Source organism: Sturnira hondurensis, unplaced genomic scaffold, assembly GCF_014824575.4.
Source record: "Sturnira hondurensis isolate 20B ecotype Veracruz unplaced genomic scaffold, ASM1482457v3 Scaffold0010128, whole genome shotgun sequence".
In the NCBI taxonomy this organism is placed as follows: Eukaryota; Metazoa; Chordata; class Mammalia; order Chiroptera; family Phyllostomidae; genus Sturnira; species Sturnira hondurensis.
The window spans coordinates 35,902,248-35,924,027 of record NW_028082759.1 but is presented as its reverse complement, the minus strand read 5'-3'; the positions used below and the strand labels follow the sequence as shown (position 1 = coordinate 35,924,027).

Sequence of the window (21,780 nt, the reverse complement as noted above, 5' to 3'; positions counted from 1 at the left end):
ATCCTATAATCAGAGAGAGAGAAGTCATGTTCAAAAAGAGGAGCCTGGTCAAATAAAGGGCTGATAACAATTTGGGCTTAATCTGAGAGTTAGGAGGGTATTTACAAAATTTATTTCATTTTTATACTTTTTAATTGAATTTATTGTGGTAACATTGTTTAATAAAGCTTATATAGGTTTCAGGTGTAGAGTTCTGTATATTGTATAGTGTGTCCACCACCCCAAGTCAAGTCTCCTTTCATCTCCACTCATCTCCCTCCCATCCCCTGGGTGTTTCTTAATTGGTTGAGTAAAACGCCCTCTGGAGGACACATAGCTGGTACCTGACATCTGTTCTCAGACTCCAGCTCTTATAATAATTATTGCAAACATTATCTTCTGCTACTACGCCTCTCCTATTAATTTTATATTCTATCAATAACTTTAAATCCAAAAGTTAGTTTTGTAACTCATTTTATGGAAAAATCAGGTCTTATTTGATAGGGGCTGGTTTTTAAATCATACTTAGCGTGACCGTTCATCCATTTTTTGTTGCAGAAACAATAGCATGCTTGAGTTTGGAGCGCCATCCCACATTCTGCTGGGGGAGTTACATAGTACACGCCATTATTCACCCTTTTCATTTTTGTAAAATGTGAAAAATTCTTAACTGCAAGACCTCGAGTTTGGACTGAGGGACTGTGGACCCAAGTTCATGGTATTATCTCACATGGACAACCTTGATTAATTGCAACAGCACAGAAGCCCACGCAGGTGCCGATGTTTAGGGCTGCTTGCAGGGCTAATGGCTTCTTTCAGTTCAGTGGTAGCTACAGCTCAGTCATGATCTACATGTGGCATAAAGAAGTTAGATATTTGACGCAAATCAGTGTTAGTCATGGGCTCTCCAGAAAAATGGAACCAGTAGTATGTATCTATACACTTACATATAAATATTAAAAAGTAAGTATATGTACTTATATGTGTTACACGAGGTCTGTCTGGAAAAAGTTCAGCCACTGTTACTATAGTGAGAATGGTTTGTGTGACATCGATGTAACCTGGCAGCCAAGGAGAGTGGACCGGAATGTGCATGCTTGAACAAATATGACTTCACTGTATTAGTCAGTGGGAGAAATGGATGCCATTGAGTGAGCATGTGGACTGTGTGGCTGTTGCATTCAAAATGACTGAACAAGTAGAGAAACAAATCTGCATCAAATCTTGAGTCAAGCTTACACATTCCTTCGTGGAAACTATTCAGATTAATTCAGAAGGCAACAGCTATGGGCAACTGGTGACTGGCAGCTTCATTGTGACAACACACACACTCATGCATCACAACTTGTGCAGAGTGTTTTGGCCAAACATCAGACCATCCAGGTGACTCAGCTTAGGCAGGCAGAACTCTTAAAAAGAGTATGAGAGAATTAGGCTGAACTCAGAGCCATTTTTTTCTGATCACGGTTGACATTTTTATATACTAGTTTGGTATTTTTAGAAATATATTAATTTCCCAGTTTGAACTATTTAATATTATATAATAGCTTTATTATCTCTAGTCAGGTCTCAGAATTAATACACTATAAGTGATGAAATTCCTCTAGGAATGTCCTTTAGAACTTGATAAAGTATGTGAGTAAATTTGAAAATTTTATAGTGTAAATTTATGAAAATATCTTTAATAGCTTTGCTCTTAAAATGATGGTAGCTCCTATGACAATTCAGAATTTTCTTTCTAAAGCTTAAGGCTTAGTGTTGAGATGTCCTATGTGTAATTTGGCTGTTGTATAAATTAACATCTTTCTGCTGGGAGAACACTAATGATGGTTTGTTTTTTCTTTTGGTTTGATTTTGATCTTTGTTGTGTGATGTGAGATTTCATTTGTGGGCTCATTTAAGTCACCTGGGAAGCCACGTGGTCTAGTGTAGCTGTTTAGACTCTGGAGTCAGATGGACTTGGTCTTAAATTTGCTACATATGAAGATTGAGACTTAGGCATATATTTTTCCTTAACATTCAAAGGTCAGAATCCTTCTGTAAAGTGGGAATTCATTAAACTTATCATTCAAATATTTTGGGGGAGGATTTAGTATCATGTTTAAAAAGCACAGGGGAAGCACTTAAAGTGTTAATTTTTTTCTTCCATTTCTCTCTTTAAGTCTTCTCAAATTCTTTTTGGAAGCACTATTTAGCCCTTATCATAGAATGGCTTATTTTGGTAATTATCTTTTTTTGTGTCTTTTGTTTCTCAAGAAAGAATTCCCTACAAACTTTAAAAAAAAATTTATTTATTTTAATTGTTGTTCAAGTACAGTTTTCTGTCTTTTACTCCCATCTCAGCTCACCTACCCAGCACTCCCCCCTCCCTCCCATTTCCACCCCCCTTAGTTTTTGTCCATGTGTCCTTTATACTTGTTCCTGTAAACCCTTCCCCATTTCCCCTGAAATTCCCTCCCCTCTCCCTTCCCTACAAACTTTTTATAGGAAAAGAAATGGCTCTTTTTATCACAAATAACATTTAAAAGTAAAAAAAAATTCAATGACAGTTGACATACGGTATATTAGCTTCAGGTGCACAGCATGGTGATTAGACAATCATGTACAAGTGACCCCTGTATGTCTTGTACCCACTCGACACGACATGTCATTATTACAATAACATTGGCTACATTCCCTATGCTGCACTTTGTATCCCCATGACTGTTTATAACTAGCAGTCTGCATTTCTTAACCCCATACCTTTTTTTCACCCAGTCCCCCAAACCCGCTTCCATGTGGGATCCATCGGTTTGTTCTTTGTAATTTGAGTTTGTTTCTATTTTGTTTGTTCATTACGTTTATATATATATATATCACTCATAATGTGTAATGTCAGGAATTTCATGCTGTGTAATTTCAACAAGTAACTACTGATTGATGAACCAGTAGAGAATATAGTGCTTTTGGTAACTAAAAATTCTGATTATCTGATAGCCATCTATGTGAATTCCATATCCAAAAACTTCAATAAATACATTGAACACTAAAATGATACTGAATGTAACATCATTCTTTGGTGGCTCTGAAGATACTTTAAAGTCTTGTATTGTCTCAGAATCATAATTTTAAGTATTAAGTTAGATGTAGTAATGATAATTATTATACCTGACATTGACTAAGCACTCAGTAAGTGTTAAGGGTTTTATGAGCATTATCTCATTTATTCCCTCAATAACTCTTGTAAGCAGATAAATTATGGTTCTCTATTTATAGATGAGGAGGCCTGTCTAGCAGGATTGAGTGTCTTGCCTAAGATCACAGAGCTGGCCCCTGACAGTCACCGATATCTGATGCGGAAGCCAGGGTTCTTAGGAACCACTCAAATATTGCGTAGAATCCTAATTGCCCCTGGGACATTGAGCATTAATTTTTATTTAAAATAAAGTACCAGATATTAGATTGGTCATTTGCCATGTTTCCTTCTCATAGAAGTCAACTGTAGCCCAGCTTTCCAAATGAGAATTTGAGAATAGTGAAAGTGTGGTTTGATAGAAGAAACATGAAATGTTTTGGCATATTAGCTTAATAACACTGCTTGTATCCATAAATGACCTTTGTATTGTTATATAACGAAGAGTCAGGGATCATCTATTTTTTAAATCAGATGAATTGATGCTCTGGTTTCATCAATGACGTGGTTACAAAGGCAAATGCCTTAAACTAGGACAATGATAGTACCTATAGTGTAAGGTTATTGTGAAGATTAAGTGAGAAAAAATGTATAAAGGCATTCGGCACAGTGCACTTTTTATATGTAATAAATGGTCAGTGTTATTTTTTAGCAATAGTTCTCCTGTCAGTGCTGTAGACTTGGACCACTTACACTCTTCTAAATACAAGAAATAGCTTTACAATAGGCCCTAGTGTAAGCAGCCCGACTGTGAATGCCAGTGGATTGATGGGGAAAGGGGGTACTATTACAGGTGTTCTAGAAAGTTGATACCATTTGACTGTCTGTCAAAGTCAGTGGGAGGCCATGATGATGCCAGTGCGTATGCGGACATTTGCACAAGACATTTTTCCCCTTGTGCCTAAGTGTTGTCCACACTTGGATCGTTCCTTACGGGAATCATGCTTTTTCAAATGCCTGGAAAGCAAACTGGAGTGTGTCATACCTACGCTTGTTTACCTGGGAGGTGTTCCCTGGCATGACTTGCCCTTCCCAGGAGATCAATTTAATCTGCTCTTAACAGCTGGTACACTCTTCTGAGTCTTCACGGTAATTATTGAAGTAAATATCATGTAACATATTTGGAATGTATTCTTCAGTTAATGTGCATTTCTCTGCCATACCATGGCAGCCAATTAGTGGTGAAACTGGAGGTGGAAATCTAAAGAATGAGCTTCTTTTTTTATCTAGGATGCTTTTAGGACTACTGCTACTAATGGTGGCAGAAATATTTTGAGATTTTCAGCTCTTATGGGACTAATTTCTTCAGTGGTAGAGACCTACTTACTTCTTTTTTCTTTTGATTTTTTTAATAGTTTATTTTCTAGTGTATTTTTTCCATGACCATGTATCCCCTGAGACCTACATACTTCTAATTAAACTTTTGTTACTTTTTTGTATTTTAGAGACATGTGTCCATAAATGGAAAGGCTTCAGTTTCAGATAGAGCCAAGTTCTAATTTTGGCTGTACAATTTACTGGTAATTGCTAATCTCCTAACTTCTCAGGGCTCAGCTTTCTCAACATGTAAATCAGGAAGGACTATATATATATATATATATATATATATACACATATATATGGATTATATATGTACTTCCTCCCCAAAGCTGTTAGTGTTAAATGGCACAAAAGATGTAAAGTGCCTATTGTAGTTTCTGAGAGATCACTGATACACAATAGCTGTGATATCCTTTTATTTCACAGTGAATTATAGTTCAGCCAAAATGTTACTTGGGGTTTATATTCTTATAAATTGAATCTTTGAGAAATTGCCAGCACTGGAAAAATGGACTTATAAGTGAATTTCTTTTTATACAAGTATTCCTTACTTTTATATTTATAATTTTAATCTCCATAGATAACTTGTTCATAATAAAACACCTGTAGAGGAGTAATTTTTCCAGATATGCATTTAAACTAAGACTTACCCACACCTCTGTGTGTACGGGGTCTGTTCAGAAAAAGTCCAGACATTGTTAATGTAACAAGAATGGTTTGGGGGACATCGATGCGACCTGGCCAAGGAGAGTGGACTGGAATGCGCATGCATGAACAATGATGACTTTGATGTACTAGTCAGTAGGGGTACTTAGGTGCATTTAATGAGCATGTGTACTATGTAGTTGCTACTTTCAAAATAACTGAGTGAGTAGAACAACAAATCTGCATCAAATTTTGCATTAAGCTTGAATGTTCCTCCAAAACGATTTGGGTGATTCAGAAGGCTACAGCTATGGGCAACTGGGGATCGGCAGCTGAAACTGTCATGATGGATCACGACAACACGCCCACTCATGCATAACATCTCCTGCAGAGTTTTTTGGTGAAACATCAAATCACCCAGGCAATTCAGTGCCCCCTACAGCCCAGATTTGGTATCCTGCAACCTCTGGCTTTTTCCAGGACTCAAATCACCTTCGAAAGGAAATGAGATTTCAGACATTCAGGAATATACAACGGAGCAGCTGATGGCAATTGGGAGAACTGTGTGAGGTCCCAGGGTGTCTTTGAAGGAGACTGAGGCATCATTGTCCTATGTACAATGTTTCTTGTATCTTGAATCTTCTTCAGTAAATGCCTCTCTATTTCATAGTGCACGGCTGGATACTTTCTGGACAGGGTTTGTGTATTCATAGCTTAGATAATAATAATCACCTTAGAGGCAAACATTTATCTGATACTTCTACAGAGTAAATGAACATACATGGATTTATTGTATGGGTTGGCAAACTTTTCTTATAAAAGGCCGGGTAGTAAATATTTTAGATTGAAGGCCATCCAGTCTTTGTGGTGCTACTCAGTTCTGCTGTGGCATGAAAGTAGTCACACCCAAAATGTAAGTGAACACGTGTGGCTGTGTTCCAATAAAACTTCATTTACTGATTTGGCTAGTAGTTTGCTGACCCCTATTTTGTTATAATAACTTAGCCAGAGAGAGTTTATCATGATGTATTGGGCAGGTGAGTCTTAAGAAAAATGTAAAGATGACTTTATGAATACTGTACACTCATCAGAGCTCCTGGGTGCTCACTATGTGTTAGGTGCCCCTGTGGTAGGTGCTAGGGATGTGAGAACAAGGAAAACAAGTCCATTAACCTGTACAGGCTTTCTTTAAGTTTAAAACAATGCAGAATTTTCTCAAGTTTACACAAAGATGATACATTTGATGGCTAGAGTATTATAAGTTAAAAGAGACAAATGTACTAATTCCAGGAGATACATTAAATATTTTTCCGTATTAAATTTGTCAATTAGAAAAAGCTGAAGCTGTGGAATGCTGTAAAGAACACACTAAAAAACCCCAACCCATTGTAATTTCACTACTTAAGCACACAACTTTTGTTGTGTAGGTTGTTTCCTTCTGGTCTTTTCAATTTTTTTCAAATGACTTGAGACATAACTTAATATATCATAAAATTTACCCACTTACAGTGTGTAATTCAATGACTTGTGGTAAATTCATAGACGTGTGGAACCACTTTTAAACATTTGTCTCTTTTGAGATGAAATTGACATAAAATAAACCACATATCATTAGAGTATATGATTTGATAAAGTTTGACATATATACATGCATGAAACCTTCACCACAATCGACTGCTCATAACCAACGTCACCAAATCTTCCTTAAGCATCTTTGTCACCCTTTCCTTCTGCTGGCCCCTCCCACCCCCAGGTCAGCACAGAGTGTTTTTATTATCTATTACTCTAGATTAGGTAGCACTTTCTAGAATTTCACAATTGACTCATACAACATGTACTTTTTTGTGTCTGCTTGCTTTCACTCGCATAATTGGAGGTTTATCCATGTTTTAGCATGTATCAATAGTTCATTCCTTTTTTATTGCTAAATAGTATTCCACTATATGAATATACTGCAATTTGTGTATCCATTTACCTGGTAATGAGCATATAGGTTGTTTCTACTTCTGGGTGACTACAGCAAAGCTGCTGTGAATATTTGTATGTAACTCTGTGGGTGGACATAGGCTTCCATTTCTCTTGTAAAAATACCTAGGAATATAATGGTCAACTCATATGACAGTTACATTTTAACTCCTTAGGACACTACCAACTGTTTTCCAAAGTAGTTGGAGCATTTTACATTCCACATAAGCAGTGTATGAAAGTTCTAGTTGCCACACATTCTCGCCAAGACTTGGAATAGTTTGTCTTTGAAATTGTAACCCTTTGAATAGGAGTTTGGTGGTATCTCATTGTGGTTGTAATTTGTACTTTCTAATGACTGGTGACACCGAACATTTTTCATGTGTTTCTTTGCCACCCACATATTTTCTTTGGTAAAGTGCCTGCTGAAAAATATTTTTCCAAAATTGTTTTCTCCCGGAAGTTTTATAGTTTTAGGATTTACATTTATGTCTTTGATTCATTGAATTAATATGTGTATGTGACTATCTAATGGTTTCAGCACCACTTGTTGGAAAGACTGTCCTTTTCCCGTTGAATTACCTTTACACCTTTCTCAAAAGTCAGTTATCCGTATAGAGTGCAGGTCTGTTTCTGGACTTTCTTTTCTATTCCATTGATCTATTTGTCTATCTTTAAGCCAATACTGTATTGTCTTGATTTTAGTATCTTTATAATAAGCCTTAAAGTCAGATACTCTCCATTCTCCAACTTCTGTTCTTGATCTTCAAAATCGTTTTGGCCATTCTGTGAGCTTTGCATTTCCACGTGGACTTTAGGGTCACTTTGTCAATTTCTACAAAGAGCCCACTGGCATTTTGATTGGAATTGCATTTTCTTTCTAGATTGATTTTGGGAGAATTAACATCTTAACCATATTGGGTCTTTGACCAATAAATGAGTCATGCCTCACCATTTATTTTGATTTTTAATTTCTTTCAGCAATGTTTTGTAATTTTCAGTGTAAAGGTGTTATACCTATTTTGTCAGATTTATCTCTAAGTATTTTATATTTTTGATATTGTTATATAAATGATATTGTTCCTAGCATATAGAAAGATAATGAAGTTTTAACGCATTGAACTTGTATCTTGCAACCTTGCTAAACTCACATATTAGTTTTAGTAGCTTTTTTGTAGACAGTCTGTTTTTTAAGTACATGTTTTTTGACATAATTATGACTACAACATTGACAGACTTTTGTATTATTTTTACTTATATTTTAAAAAGAAGTATTTTCTCCAAGTATAAAAACTATTCTTAAACATTAAAATTAATATTTGCATTATGCCTCAAAATGTAGTTAATCTCTATTATTAATACTGTTTCTGTTTTTCTGTATATGTAACAGGGGTAAATGTCCCCATGATATATATTGTGAATTGCTGTCCAAAAGCTGGTACCAAAGGTATAAGACTTGTGCTATTTTTCTTTAGAGTTGTACCTCATCGTTTGTAGCTTCTATTTCTTTGCTAACTAGTGAAGTTAGTTTCTCCTGGATTCATTAATATGTTGATTATTTTTGCACTGGGAATCCATACTTAACTTTTAAAAAAACATAGTATTGTCCCAAAGTATAATTTAAGAAATTTCACAGAGTTTTTTATGCTTTCCTGATAGCTGTCCTTGGGGCCCTTCCTGAGGGCGGCAGGAGTGCAGAAGTAGTGGCACTCACAGGGGATCAGACGCAATGTCTACCACAGCTCACTCAGCACCTCCCTCTCCCGTGCCCCAGGTATGAGTAAGGTGCACCTGTCTGCTCATGCATGTCCTTGGCTGTTCCCTTTTACAGTGCAAATTACTTTGAAAATATTTCTAGAGGAAAAGAGTGAACTTAAACCAACTGTTGCTCACTCTGGTAGTGAGGGAAACATACTCTAAATCTAGGTACACCCTCTTCCCTTCTCATCTGGGACCTAAGGTGCTCTCTGGGTGTTTTAGCAAAGTGGTAGACTGGCCCCTGATCGCTGAGGCGGCTGCTCTTCGGCTTCAGGTCTGTGTTAAAATAACGGAACCACTTAAGAGGAAAAAAGTTGCTGCTCAAAATAGCCAAGATCAAAGGTCTCATCTGTCTGTGCTTGTGAGTGGAAAGAATGATTTCTTTACATGTGATGCTCTCAAGTACTTTGGCTAATTTTCAAGGAATTATGCAAATTGAATGTGGGTTGGCATCCCCGATGCTGTAAGTGATGCGTGGATTGCTTTTCATGTCCTCTTGTCATCCGCAGTAGCTGCGACACCAGGCATATTTAAGAAGGTGACCTGTTCTCACTGTGTCCCTGTCTGGGCCTGATAGTCATCTGAGGACCTTGGACACGTATGTGGAATGTCTCTGTGTGACCATCCTGGGTGCAATCCCAGGTCCTGAGACTGAGCCTAAATTATGCATGTAACCCCATCCCTGTCACATTGGTTCCCAGCAGCACTCAGTGGCACACGGGGCAGCTAAGAAAGTGGGTCTGATCCAGCAGGGACATGAGGAAGTGGCGGACAGAATGCAGGGAAGAGTGGGAGTTGGGGAGCAATATGGAAACAGAGTCTGGTAAATTATAGACCAAGTTCAAATGAGGGTCCTGCAAATTCAGGCCTGTTCCAAAGAGGCTCTGAGATCTCTGGAAACCCAGTGGGGAGGGTGGTGGCCCATAGACAGCCTGGCAGAGGTCAGAGTCAGGCCTGGAGTGGGCTGTGGTAGGAGTTGAGGCTCTGTGGCATAAAGCACAGAAGGACACTCTGCCAAACCGAGGACTCAATGGGGAAGGAGGATGGAGATGGCACACAAGGACAGGGCAGCCCTGGGGCTCTGGTGAACAGGTGCCCATGGCTGGCTCTTCGAGGCACTGTTGCAAGGACGGATCCACTTCGACCTTTTGTTTCTGTACTCAAGATTGGAAGTCCATGTCTTCATCCCTTCTCTTCTCAACAATATTTATTAGCGCTGATAGGCAGATTGCTTAGGCACGGATTTGGCATCTGTGAGAACAGTAGTCCTTATTCTCATGGAAATAACATTCCAGTGGGAGAGACACAGCAAATAAGCAAATAAACAAATGTTATGTCACATGGCAGCATGCACCATAATGGAAGCACCAGCAGGGTAGGGTGACAAAGAGAGGTGGTCGTGGGAGGTGCCACATGTACAGATGTGGAGAGTGATGGCTTCTCTGGGGAGTGATAGTTGAGCAGAGATCTGGAAGGAGGAGGAGGTGACTGGGTAGCTTCATGTGATGCTAAGATCTCTGCTGATTTTGACTGGGCCCCTTGGTTTCCCAGGTCTAGTGAGGCTATGGCTGGCAGGCTGATCACTCTTAGGAGTTCCTGAACCATTTTGTGTAAGAGGCAGCTTGAGTTATTCAACATAGACTGTAGGGTTCAGGGAACCGTTCCCTTGGGTTGTAGCAGACTGCACGGAATGACCCTATTTGAGATAATCTCCAACACAACCAAGATGGGCTTTTGTGGCAAGGAAGGACCAGCGTCTTTGGACTCTGCCAGGAATGGAGGTGTCAGCCTCGACCAGCGGTGGACTGGGTGCAGGTGAGTGTTGGAGGAGGACGTCGTGCCTTTTGTCTCCAGCAGGATTGGGAAAGTCAGCCCGTAGGACCTTCTCCAGGCCAGGTGGGAGCCAAATGAAGAGCCCTCTGGGTTGTCTCTCTTGCTCTGTGGGCCTGACTTGTCTTAGAGGCAGTGCTATGCATCAGAGACCTTGGATCTGGGACTCACACGCCCTCATTACTGGACAGTGAGAGCAATCACAGGACTCAGCAGATCAGATGTGCCTTGTGCAAGTGAGACTTGACACCCGGGGCAAATTCTGTGTGAGTCCTTCAGGCTAGCATCGTTAACCGTGGGAGCAGGAGAACAGGGGCAGTGGGGGCCACCTCAGGTGGCCCAGAGGTGATATGGGGTTGGGTCCAGCTTCTAATGAGCTATGACCAGAACTGGTCAAAAATAGCAAAACATAAGTGAAGGCTAAGAATACAAAGTCTGTCAAAAGAAGATGTCAGAAAGCTGAGAAAGAGAAACTGCTCAACACCCAAAAATATGGTAAAATTCAGGAGTGCAACCAAGATTTAAAGTTCATAATTATGAGAGTTTATTTAAAAAGTTAGCCTCATATCGCAAGAGCTAAAAAAGTAAGCAAACTTACTTAAGGTATGAGAAGTAGGTGACAAACAAATAAATTTTAAAAACTTGTAAGTTAATTTTAATAATGAAAACCTCTATGGATAACATGTTAAGGAAAATGTTTAAATGTGAATGTAAATGGAATTAAAAATAGAGGTTAATGTGCTTTAATGTAAAAAGCACAAGTGATCACAGAATAAGATAAAAAATAATTTGAGAAGAAGAAAATGGAAATGGAAGGCCTGAAGGTCAGCTGGCGTGGGGAAAGTTCAGTGAAGGAAACAGGTGATGGACCAACCTTCCCAAAAGCGGTTTCTCTCCTGAACCGACCAGGATGTTCGAGCTGAAGGTAAAGAGCTGGCTGTACCCAGGTGAAGGGCCTTGTGGACCTTCTCCCGTAAAGAGTAGGTTCTTACCTCCGAGGAGGAGTGTGGTGGAGGTAGGTTTGGGGCCGGGGTTGTCACCCTCAGGCAGGGGTCTGGCTCTGTGCAGAGCGTGCAGGAGCACAGCTCTAGACAGGCCAATACAACCTGTGGGAGAACAAGCACTCAGACATTTGCCAACACAAAGCTGGCCACTCGAGCCAGCAGTTGCTGGTGAAGGGTGAGCCCCGTGACGGCACACGGTTTAGCCAGAACAAATGCTCTGGAAAAATATTTGCTGGTGTAAGACTATTTAAGATATTTATGTGAAAACTGTACTGTAGCACTATAAGTATGGTATAATTCCTGCTGTTTAAAATTTATACAGTATATGAATAGTAAAATAACACTTATTACTGTTAGTATCTTACCTGAAGTTAGGGATTCTGGGTGATTAAAAAATTATTATTTATGCTCTTGGGAGTTTTTCTACAGTGAATATCATATATTATAATCATTAGAAAAAACTGTAAAGTTTATTTCAAAAGAGTAATAAGAACTGGTGTGGGCGCATGCTTAGCTTCAGAAAGATGCGCTAGGCCAGCTCTCCTGTGAGGGGGTGTGAGCCAAGAGGTGACCTGACCTGACTCCTGGTGTGGGAAGACCGTTGGTTAGTCAATGGATAAGGTGAATTCAGTAGCCAGAATGGTTTATTTACTAAATAGGACCATGTCAATGAGTTGTTATATATTTTCAATATATTATATAGACTTATTTATGTAGATTAATAAATATATATAAACATAGTTATATATAGTATAGTTACATAGACATAAATATATGTATATAGCATACATGTAAGAAATATAGTTATGTATAGTAGTTACCATACTATATGCAGTTATATAGATATTCATATTTGTGTGTATACTTATTGCTGTTAATGAGAATGATTCAGTGAGACTTGCAATGAAGATCATTGTGCTCTGATTGCACAGCTGACTTTACAAAGCGTCACCTGCATCTGAGGAAGGAGTTAAGGTGCGAGTTTCTGTCCCTGGGTCCCGGCAGGTCTTTCCAGCACACATCCCATGTGTGTTACAGCTTGGCACTTGGAGAAGCTGTTCTCAATGCCCCAGGCGTAAACAGTGTGGCAGAAATACCCGATTTGTGTTTGTAAGACAGTCGCTTTCATGTGGGAGGAGCTATTTCAGGAAGATGATTCATGTCACATTTTGGCCTCCTTACAGTTTTAAGTCGTGTACAGTGCTGGTTTACCCAGAGGTATAAACATAATTTTTATCTTCATATGCATATGGAAATACCCGGGACTGGAAAAGTGCTTTCTATTCTTGGGTTCCACATTAGGCTATAAGCAGGGAGGTCAACAAGATATTTATCAAGACTCTAATTTTATTTTATTAAAAGCATGCTTCCAAAAGAATACCAGCTATATGAGGTTGTGCCTCCTCCACTCTGCATTTCAAGCACAAATGTTCAAGTCCAAGAACCTAATGTCTCATTGTTACGAGCAGATGATTCTGTAAAATACATAAACCCTGTGCTTTCTCTACTGAAACTGTGTGAAAAGTGAGATCAGGTGTTCATTACTCTCTTTAGCTCTAAGCAACAGAAGGGACAGGATTCTTCAGCATTTATTCAGGGGCAGATGATAAAGGTGTGGCTATTCTGAGTATTCCCTTTGCTTTCTGGTAAATGAAGTGCTGTTGAAAGGATACAGCAGACTGTATCCTTTCTCCAGCGGTGAAAATGCACAGTGGCCCTAGAAGTGAGAAACCCCTAATGCCTGAGTGTTAGGGACAAAGCTGTACCTGAGTAACTGAGTTTTAACAGAACAAACACTGGGTTTCGAGTATGGCTAGATTTTTCTAGGACAGTCAAGGAATTTCATATCCTACCTCAAAATTTAAAAATTGGCAAAATATTATTTATTAAAAATTTTATATCAGCATGAAAGCAATATTAAAAATGACAACAGACTTGTTATTTTTTTTCCTATAAGCGCATTTTGATGGTGAAATTTTTTGGATAGAGTGGAAACCTTTGTGATCTCCTGACAGTAATCCCTGCCCTGCGCCCTGTGCACCGCCCCCCGTCCCCCGCATTTAGACATGCTTCAAAGATTTATTTTCTAATTCAGCTGGGGGTTGGTGCTTTCCACTTGGGTTCTCACTCAGGCCATTTAAGGGGATTTAGTCATCTTTAAGTAAGATTCCTCAACTAACAGTAAACCAAACTGATTGTGAGATCTTTGATTCTAAAGTGGTGATTTAAAAATATTAGTGATTGGAAGGTGCTTAGGAAGCTTTGCCAGTTCACCTGAATCCAGCTTCATGGCAAAATCTGGCCTCCAGTTCCCTTAACCCGTTAGAACCTTCCAGCTGTGGCAAGTGTGGCATCCACTTTTCTTCCTTTTCCTTATTGTTGAGACTCCCTTTGATCTTCTCTTGGTGATCCAGTGGCCCCCTCAATCCCTGCCCAAGTCTGTACTCTCAGAAATTTAAATTGAGTGGGTCTGGGGTAGGTCCTGAGCACTTATATTCAAAACCAAAATAAAACCAACCACAAAATTCTCCGAATGATTTTGATGTTTGAAGAGAACAACAGTAAGCAGTTAAATAAAAGGACATGATTTGGAACCCAAATGTCAACAAAGACATGATCTCTAAGGTTCCCTAAAGAGTGAATCTTTTTACTCTTTGTTTGGGAGCTGTTGACTGGTTTCACTGTGGCGTCTGCGGAGTGTGACTGAAGTTTTAGACAGCTTCTGAAACTGAAGGAACATGTTGCTGTACCTCACGTTTCCCCTTCTGTCTTCTCAGCCACCATGTATGTCATGGGAGCTCTTGGTCCTGCTGTGGGATATTTATTAGGTGGACTTCTTATTGGTTTTTATGTTGATCCCAGAAATCCTGTTCACCTTGACCAGAATGACCCTCGTTTCATTGGAAACTGGTAAGAACTGTTTATTAAATTTTTCATTTCACTTATTGTTAATGGTAGAGTCATAGTACCCTTGTAGTTAACATAAAAATTTCCCCACAGAGGGAATATAAAAAATAGCTAGAAGTCCCCTAGGAGGGGGTAGTCAGCAAAAGAATGATCCCCCAAATCTATGTCCCCATCCCCAGGATTTATGAATGTGTCACCTTTCATGGCAAAGGGAACTTGGTAGATGTGATTCAGTTAAGGATTTTGAGATGGGGACAGTATCCTGGATGACCCTGGTGGACCAAATATAATCACAAAGGTCCGTATAAGGGAGAGGAGGAGGCAGGAAGTTCAGAGTAAGAAAAGGCGATATGGTGATGGAGGCAAAGTTTAGACTGATGTGCTCTGAGGTCGGAGGAAGGGGCCGGGGGCCAGGGAGCGAAGGTGGACTCTAGAAGCTGGAAAAGCAAGGAAGTAGGCACAGTCCTGAAGGAACGCAGCCTTGCCAACTCACTTTAGATGTCTGACCTCCAGAACTGTAAGATAATACATTTGTGCTATTTCAAGCTACAGAGCGTGTGGTAATTTCTTGTAGCAGCAATAGGAAGCTGACAGAGAGGGTTTGGGAATAAGACCTAATCCCCATTCTTTAGGGTGGAGGCCTTTGTTTCCTTTACAGAAGAGTGCAGGAAAAGAATGACGTGGCTGTGTTGGGACTTTCCTGAGTACTTTAACCAAGGCTTTCATGGTCTTTTTGTACCTTTAATTTTTTTTCTCCCACTTCCCTATTATATTGTGTTTTGCTTTGTCAACCCTCCCCCACTGCCCAGAACTCTGGCTCTACTTCTTCATTGTCACACACAGTGAATCTTTTCACTGGGCGGTAGTTTGTTCTCTACCTGTCCTGGAGATGTAGCTGCTCTCTCCCCTTGCTAGCCCTTAGTTGTCTTCTTAAGTAAGTGATGTTTAGGACATAAACAATAAGAGCTCCTCTTTGGTCCTTAGGTTATTTATTCAGATAGCCAGGGCTGCGTTTGAGTCCTTCACAGCCCTCGACTTGAACATGAGTTCTTTTTTTATGATTATAAGCATTAAGAAGTATTGGTGTCCTAAATTCATTTAACATGGATTAGTAATAGGTATAAGTAGATAAGAAATGTTCATTTTATACCAAAGAGAATACTGTAGTATTGGACCTTAGTGCCAAGTAATTGCTTTCTATAGTTTCTTAGAGAACTGTGTTCTGCACTTCATCAGCAGATAATAACCTCATAACTCTGAGCTTTGTGGGAGTAATATTTAATGCTATTTTCAAAGCAGTTAAAATATTAATTGGGTTATAGAACACTTCTTATTTTCATAAGCAATGCTCTTTGAAGATGGGGGTGCTAAGGTCCAGATGACCCTGGCCTGGCAGAATTTTGAAATTATTCAAAAGGAAGTTCCCTTATCAGCACGAGGGGAATAACACAGGCGTTTTCCGTCATTGACTGATAGGGAAATTTTGGGTCTCAACTACTGTTTTCTTGGCATCTTTGAAATAAATCAGAATGGGGATGTCTTTGTTTTGTTCTCAGAAAACTAGATCATTAAAATAGACTTATAAACATCCAATGTTCTGTATTCTGTATAGATGTCCATGACAAAAGCGTGGCAAGAGGGGACATCTGGTGGCAGAGAGAAACCAACTAGGGGACCAACTAGGGGGCAGGTAGAAAGAAGGAGGCAGAAGTTTTCAGCTTACAAGTGCTTCGTGCTGTCTTTGGAAAGCTTGCTACTAGACAGCAACCCAGTTGCTAGCAAAGTGGAGTTATGAAGGGTGCAGAGCCTGAAGCCATAGTCCCCTGGGTTTGTATTCCAGTCTGCCACCTAATAGCTGTGTGACCTTGGGGAAGTTACTTAACTTCTCAGTGTCTCTGCTGTTATTTTTTTAATCCATAAAATGGAAATAGTTACAGTACCTACTTCACTAGGTTGTTATGTGAAATGAATGAGTCTATATATGGAGAGCTCTGAATAGTTCTTTCTATATAATGTTAGTTATTATTCATTCCTTTGTCTTTCACCAATGTCCAAGTAGTTTTATTCATTTTAGTGGTCCAATACTCATCCTACAAATAATAAAACTTCTCAGTATAGAAATATATAATAGGAGTCTATTTAAAAATGAAATTTGTCTATTGAGTAGCCCTGTTTGTAGGACTCCTACCTTGAACAGAGACATAGTTATTTGATACAATGTTATTTTATACCATGTCTAGTAGAATGATGTATTTTTCTATAAATATATGCTGAAAGAATGAAGGAAGGAAGGAATAATGCTAACATTTATTGGGAACTTTCAGGCATTTTACTAAGAGGTTTACACACATTTCACTTAAGCCTTATAACAACCATATATAGCCACTAATACTGTGCTCAGTGATTTGAATAACTTGCCCAAAGCCTCAGAGTCGGTGAGAGCTGGGATAGACTGAGTGCAGGGGCAGGTGTTAGTCCTTGTACTTAATTGACCCCCTCCGTGAGCAGTGTCTGAGTAACGGTCCATGTAAAGGAGTTAGGAACTCTGGCTTTTCCATTTGGACGCTTAGTCATATTTCTTTTTCCAACACGAAATACACATTTCTTGTTTTACTCAGCTTTTTGCTTTTAGCACTCTTATTATTTCATGTATTAACAACCATTTGTTACTGTACACCATTAAAGAATTCAGGCTGCTTTGCTCTGCTTAGAAATGCCCCCAAACTTTTGTATTATTGTTTATTCTCTGTGAGTCTTCTCCTTCTTCTGCAATCACTCTCACTCTAGGCCTCTACGAGTGTACCTTTAATGTTTGCATATGACTTAAGCCAACGGCTCTGGCTGGGCATGAGGGAATCTGAGTGCAGAGCCACCTAAAAACGAGCAACACAAGCTACTATGAATTGATTGCCGATGGGTGGGCATTTTATTAGGTACATTTTCTTTTGTACATTGTCTTATTAATTTTGATGACTCCCAAACAGTTATTATTACCCCTCTTTCAGATGAGAAAGTGGGTTCAGAAAAGCACAATAAGTTCCCTAGGCTCTTAGAGCTAGTAAGTGAAGACAGGGTAGAAACCCAGGTCAGTCTGGAGCCACAGCTCAAGAACTGCCCTTGTAGCTCCGCTGCCTGCCCCCTTGAGGACAGAGCAGGGGAGGTCTAGGGAGCTGAAGGGCCGGGAGACCCAATGTCAAATCTACAGAAGGAGATTGAAGAAAGGCTGATGAGCAGGGCCAGGTTAGTGAAGGCCTCATAAGCAGCCAAGCACTAAGTGGGCCAGATGTTTTAGTAGCTATGTTTCCTACAGACAGATGACTTTATTTTCTCAAAATTTATCTCATTTGATGTATTTATGCAAGACATTTTTTAGTACCTAATCCATGTCAGGCACTGGGTGTGTGATTATATTCTGAATAATTGAGATTGCTATAAGTCTGTCTTGAGCAATCTTCTCAAAATAAAGCTGCTTTCTGATTGGCTTAAAATCTTTATTTGATATGACTAAATATGATTGAAAACAGCACAGTGGATTATTAATGACAGGTTCCAGGAGTGATTCTCTCAGCTAAACTACGACCTTTAGCAACTAACAGCACTGTAATTGAAATACTAATTTTATAAATGAATTTCTACTTAGCAACTGATCTATATTTTTACTCAGTTGGATCCAACATTCCCAATTACAATGCTGCTCGCATTGCGGTTACAACTGACAGGGCGTAATGCAGAGGACAGAGTCTCAGCCTTCATGAACTTGGAGGCTTTAAGGGCAGAGGATGGAGTTGAAGAATCCTAGTTAGAAAGAAGTGACTGTTAGGTAGGACCAAGGGCTATTTGCTAAGAAATGGGGAAAGAAGAGGGGACTGAGAAATTGCTGCCCCTGGGAAATTATGAGGGCCAGAAGCCTAGGGCCATAAGTGCTGAGCTCTGATGCGTGGCTAGAAGTTAAGTTCTACTGTCTGTACTTCCTTCCTAGTTTCTGTGGCATGGTAACCCCTGACCAGTTCAAAGACAGATTCTCGATTGTGCAATACACAAATTCTACTTCTCCTAAGAACCTGACACACATTTCCCCTCTTTGAACTTTTGTAGGATTTGTGGTCTATACCATGTGATCTAACACTTAACTGTACATTTTTGTGTTTCTTGGAGACATATCTTTTAGCTCGCTTATAACTAGGTTGTAATTATTGAACTAAAGAATCAAATGAACTGTCTTTGGTGGCTCAGAGCATTCAATATCTCGAGTGCTTGTAGAAAAATATTTGAGCATCATCAGCAATTTAGAATACATTTTACATGAGATATTAATGCTTTTCTTCTAAGAACAAAGTGTCTCTACTGGTCCACAAAGCATGCTATAGAGTCTATATTATTTTTCTACTTAATTTGTGAGTTATTGGTTTATTATAGAATGCACATTGAGGCCGAACTAACACATGTGCTTAACAATACCTGAATGAAGTTCTTGTCAGGTTGTTAATTACAATGTTCATTATAATACAAGTATAATTATTGGGTAGATTTCTCATTTATACCACAGCAAGGGAGGATTTCTGTATTTTCTCAGTTTGTTCAACTTCCTACTGCTTTACATTTGATGAGGGCCAAAAGGTTTTTTTCTGGAGAATTTGATCGCCACAAACTTCTACTTTGCTAATTTGTTCTCACAGTGCAAAAGCCATAAATGCTCTTCACATTTCCCGATTTTTTAGGTGGAGTGGATTCCTCCTTTGTGCCATTGCAATGTTTCTTGTGATATTCCCAATGTTTACTTTTCCAAAAAAGCTTCCGCCTCGACACAAGAAAAAGAAAAAGAAAAAATATTCTGTTGATGCTGTTAGTGATGATGACGTTGTGAAGGAGAAATCGAACAATGCTGAGCAAGTGGACAAAAAAGTTTCTTCTATGGGATTTGGAAAGAATGTCAGAGGTAAAGTATGTCTCTTGAGTGAACATGTGCACGCTAGTTCAGATCTCTCAGACTGTGGTCCCAGGACAGTGCTGCCCGCTGCTGTCTGTGGTCTGAGGTGAGATAAGTACTGAAGTTGAGCCGTAAGTATTATGAAACTTTTAAAGACATTTGGCAGAGTCGTTATGCCTGTTGAATCTAATGGTGATAATAGCACATTGGGCTTATATTTTGTATGTTTTTTTAAAGATTTATTTTCCAATGGTTCATCTTTAGTGGATTTTGCAAAAGTATTGGTACACGATAGGCTAGAAATGATAATAATAATACAATTATTCTTTCCCACAAACAGTTTGAGAAGCACTGCTTTAGATCCAAAGATACATTTATATATGTCAATTACTACACTTAGAGATGTCTGATTTTTAAAAATATTGTACTTATTGCACTATATGATGAATGGTTTGTTACAGGGGAACAGTGGGTTTAGTAGTGTGTCCTGATCCTTCCCCAAATATCATGTAGAGCCACCACTAGACAGGGGTCCCATTCAATGGTGGCCCTGCCAAATGCTTGTTAAGTGGACAGAGAGAAGGGTAGCCAGGGGCCAAGTCTCCAAATCCAGTGTAAAAAAACACCTAAAAAGTCTCAGTGATGTGTAGTGATCTGTTTTTTCACTTTTATTTCTCTTAAAAATAGTGATCTTATTAAAGCTAGATTCGGCAATCTCAAACCTAAACAATTGAACTGAATCTCGACCAGCCAGTCTTTGTTCAGCAGTCAATATACCTGCTGAGCGGCAATAAATCCCCTCAAGAAAACTACAGTGCTGCGCTCCCATTAATTTCTGCTATTTCCCGAATTCCCTGAATTGATTTTTTGTGAAATTATGAAGTGGGATACTGGTCACATGCTCACTGTTTTAGGTAAATTCACCCAGGTGCATTATCATCTCACTTCGATACGTACACAGTGAAGCAATAGAGACATCTGCCTGTTCTAGCACGGAGTTACTAATATATTATAGAACTGTCCCCACAGCCTAAGAATGGTAACATTTAGATCAGGCTGTTTTTAATGACTGTACTGTTCAAAGCAAGTGAAGTGATATTTCACTGGAAGTGCTTCTTTCCTGTTAAGTTTTAGATTGGTCTCCCACCCTCCTCATTATTTTCTGGCAATGTATATTTTGAAATCGCAAAAATGACTTCTTCTATTGTTATAAGGAACTCCCTAGATGCCACTGTGGCCTGAGCTCTCACCCGTGGACCACGGCCAGCCCATCATTTTTGTGGATGTTTTTATGGACCATGATGGCTGCAGCCAAAGGAGTGTTTTTGTTTGTTTGTTTGTTTTTTACAATTTAGATGAGAGCAAGGTTGATGTTAAAAAATTTACAATACAGGAATAGACTTAGAGTCTTTCTTAATTTTTTTAAAAATATATTTTATTGATTATACCATTACAGTTGTTCTATTCCCCCCCTTCATTCCCCTCCACCTGCACACTCCCTCCCCCACCATTCTCCCCCCACCCTTGGTTTATAACCACGTGTCTCAAGTTCTTTAGATTCTATATTTCCCCCACTATTCTTGCCCTCCCCCTATCTATTTTCTACCTACCGTCTATGCTATTTTCTGTACCTTCTCCCCCTTTCTCCTCCTCCCACCCCCCTGTTGCTAACCCTCCATGCGTTCTTCATTTCTATGATTCCACTCCTGATCTAGCTGTCCTCTAGGTTTGCTTTTGTTTTAGGTGTGGTTGTTAGTAACTGTGTGTTTGCTGTCCTTTCACTGTTCATATTTTTCATCTTCTTTTTCTTATATAAGTCCCTTTAGCATTTCATATAATAAGGGCTTGGTGATGATGAACTCCTTGAACTTGACCTTATCTGAGAAGCACTTTATCTGTCCTTCCATTCTAAATGAAAGTTTTGCTGGATAAAGCAATCTTGGCTGTAGGTCTTTGGATTTCATGACTTGGAATACTTCTTTCCAGCCCCTTCTTGCCTGTAAGGTCTCTTTTGAGAAATCCGCTGACAGTCTGATGGGTACTCCTTTGTAGGTGACTGTCCCCTTATCCCTTGCTGCTTCTAGGATTCTCTCCTTCATTTTAGTCTTGGCTAATGTAATTATGATGTGCCTTGGTGTGTTCCTTCTTGGGTCCAACTTCTTTGGGACTCTCTGAGCTTCCTGGATTTCCTGGAAATCTATATTCTTTGCCAGACTGGGGAAGTTCTCCTTTATTATTTGTTCAAATACGTTTTCCACTCGTGGCTGTTTCTT

At 39.3% G+C, this 21,780-nt stretch overlaps 2 protein-coding genes across 3 annotated transcripts in view; one reads left to right on the top strand and one right to left on the bottom strand.

Moving 5' to 3' along the window:
* The window catches only part of LOC118995298 (60S ribosomal protein L7a-like), a 28,003-nt gene extending 14,040 nt beyond the window's left edge, over positions 1-13,963 (bottom strand). The window contains 2 exon segments of the mRNA XM_037058225.1: positions 11,662-11,775; positions 13,948-13,963. Of these exon segments, the coding sequence (XP_036914120.1) occupies positions 11,662-11,775; positions 13,948-13,963 (130 nt within the window).
* SLCO5A1 (solute carrier organic anion transporter family member 5A1) overlaps positions 1-21,780 on the top strand; it is a 118,770-nt gene that overhangs the window by 32,246 nt on the left and 64,744 nt on the right. Inside the window, exons 3-4 of one of the 2 annotated variants that reach the window (XM_037058685.1) lie at positions 14,451-14,583; positions 19,299-19,516. The exons of the other annotated variant lie outside the window; for it this stretch is intronic. Of the exons in view, the coding sequence (XP_036914580.1) occupies positions 14,451-14,583; positions 19,299-19,516 (351 nt within the window). The remainder of the gene's footprint in view (positions 1-14,450; positions 14,584-19,298; positions 19,517-21,780) is intronic. 2 annotated transcript variants of the gene reach the window in all.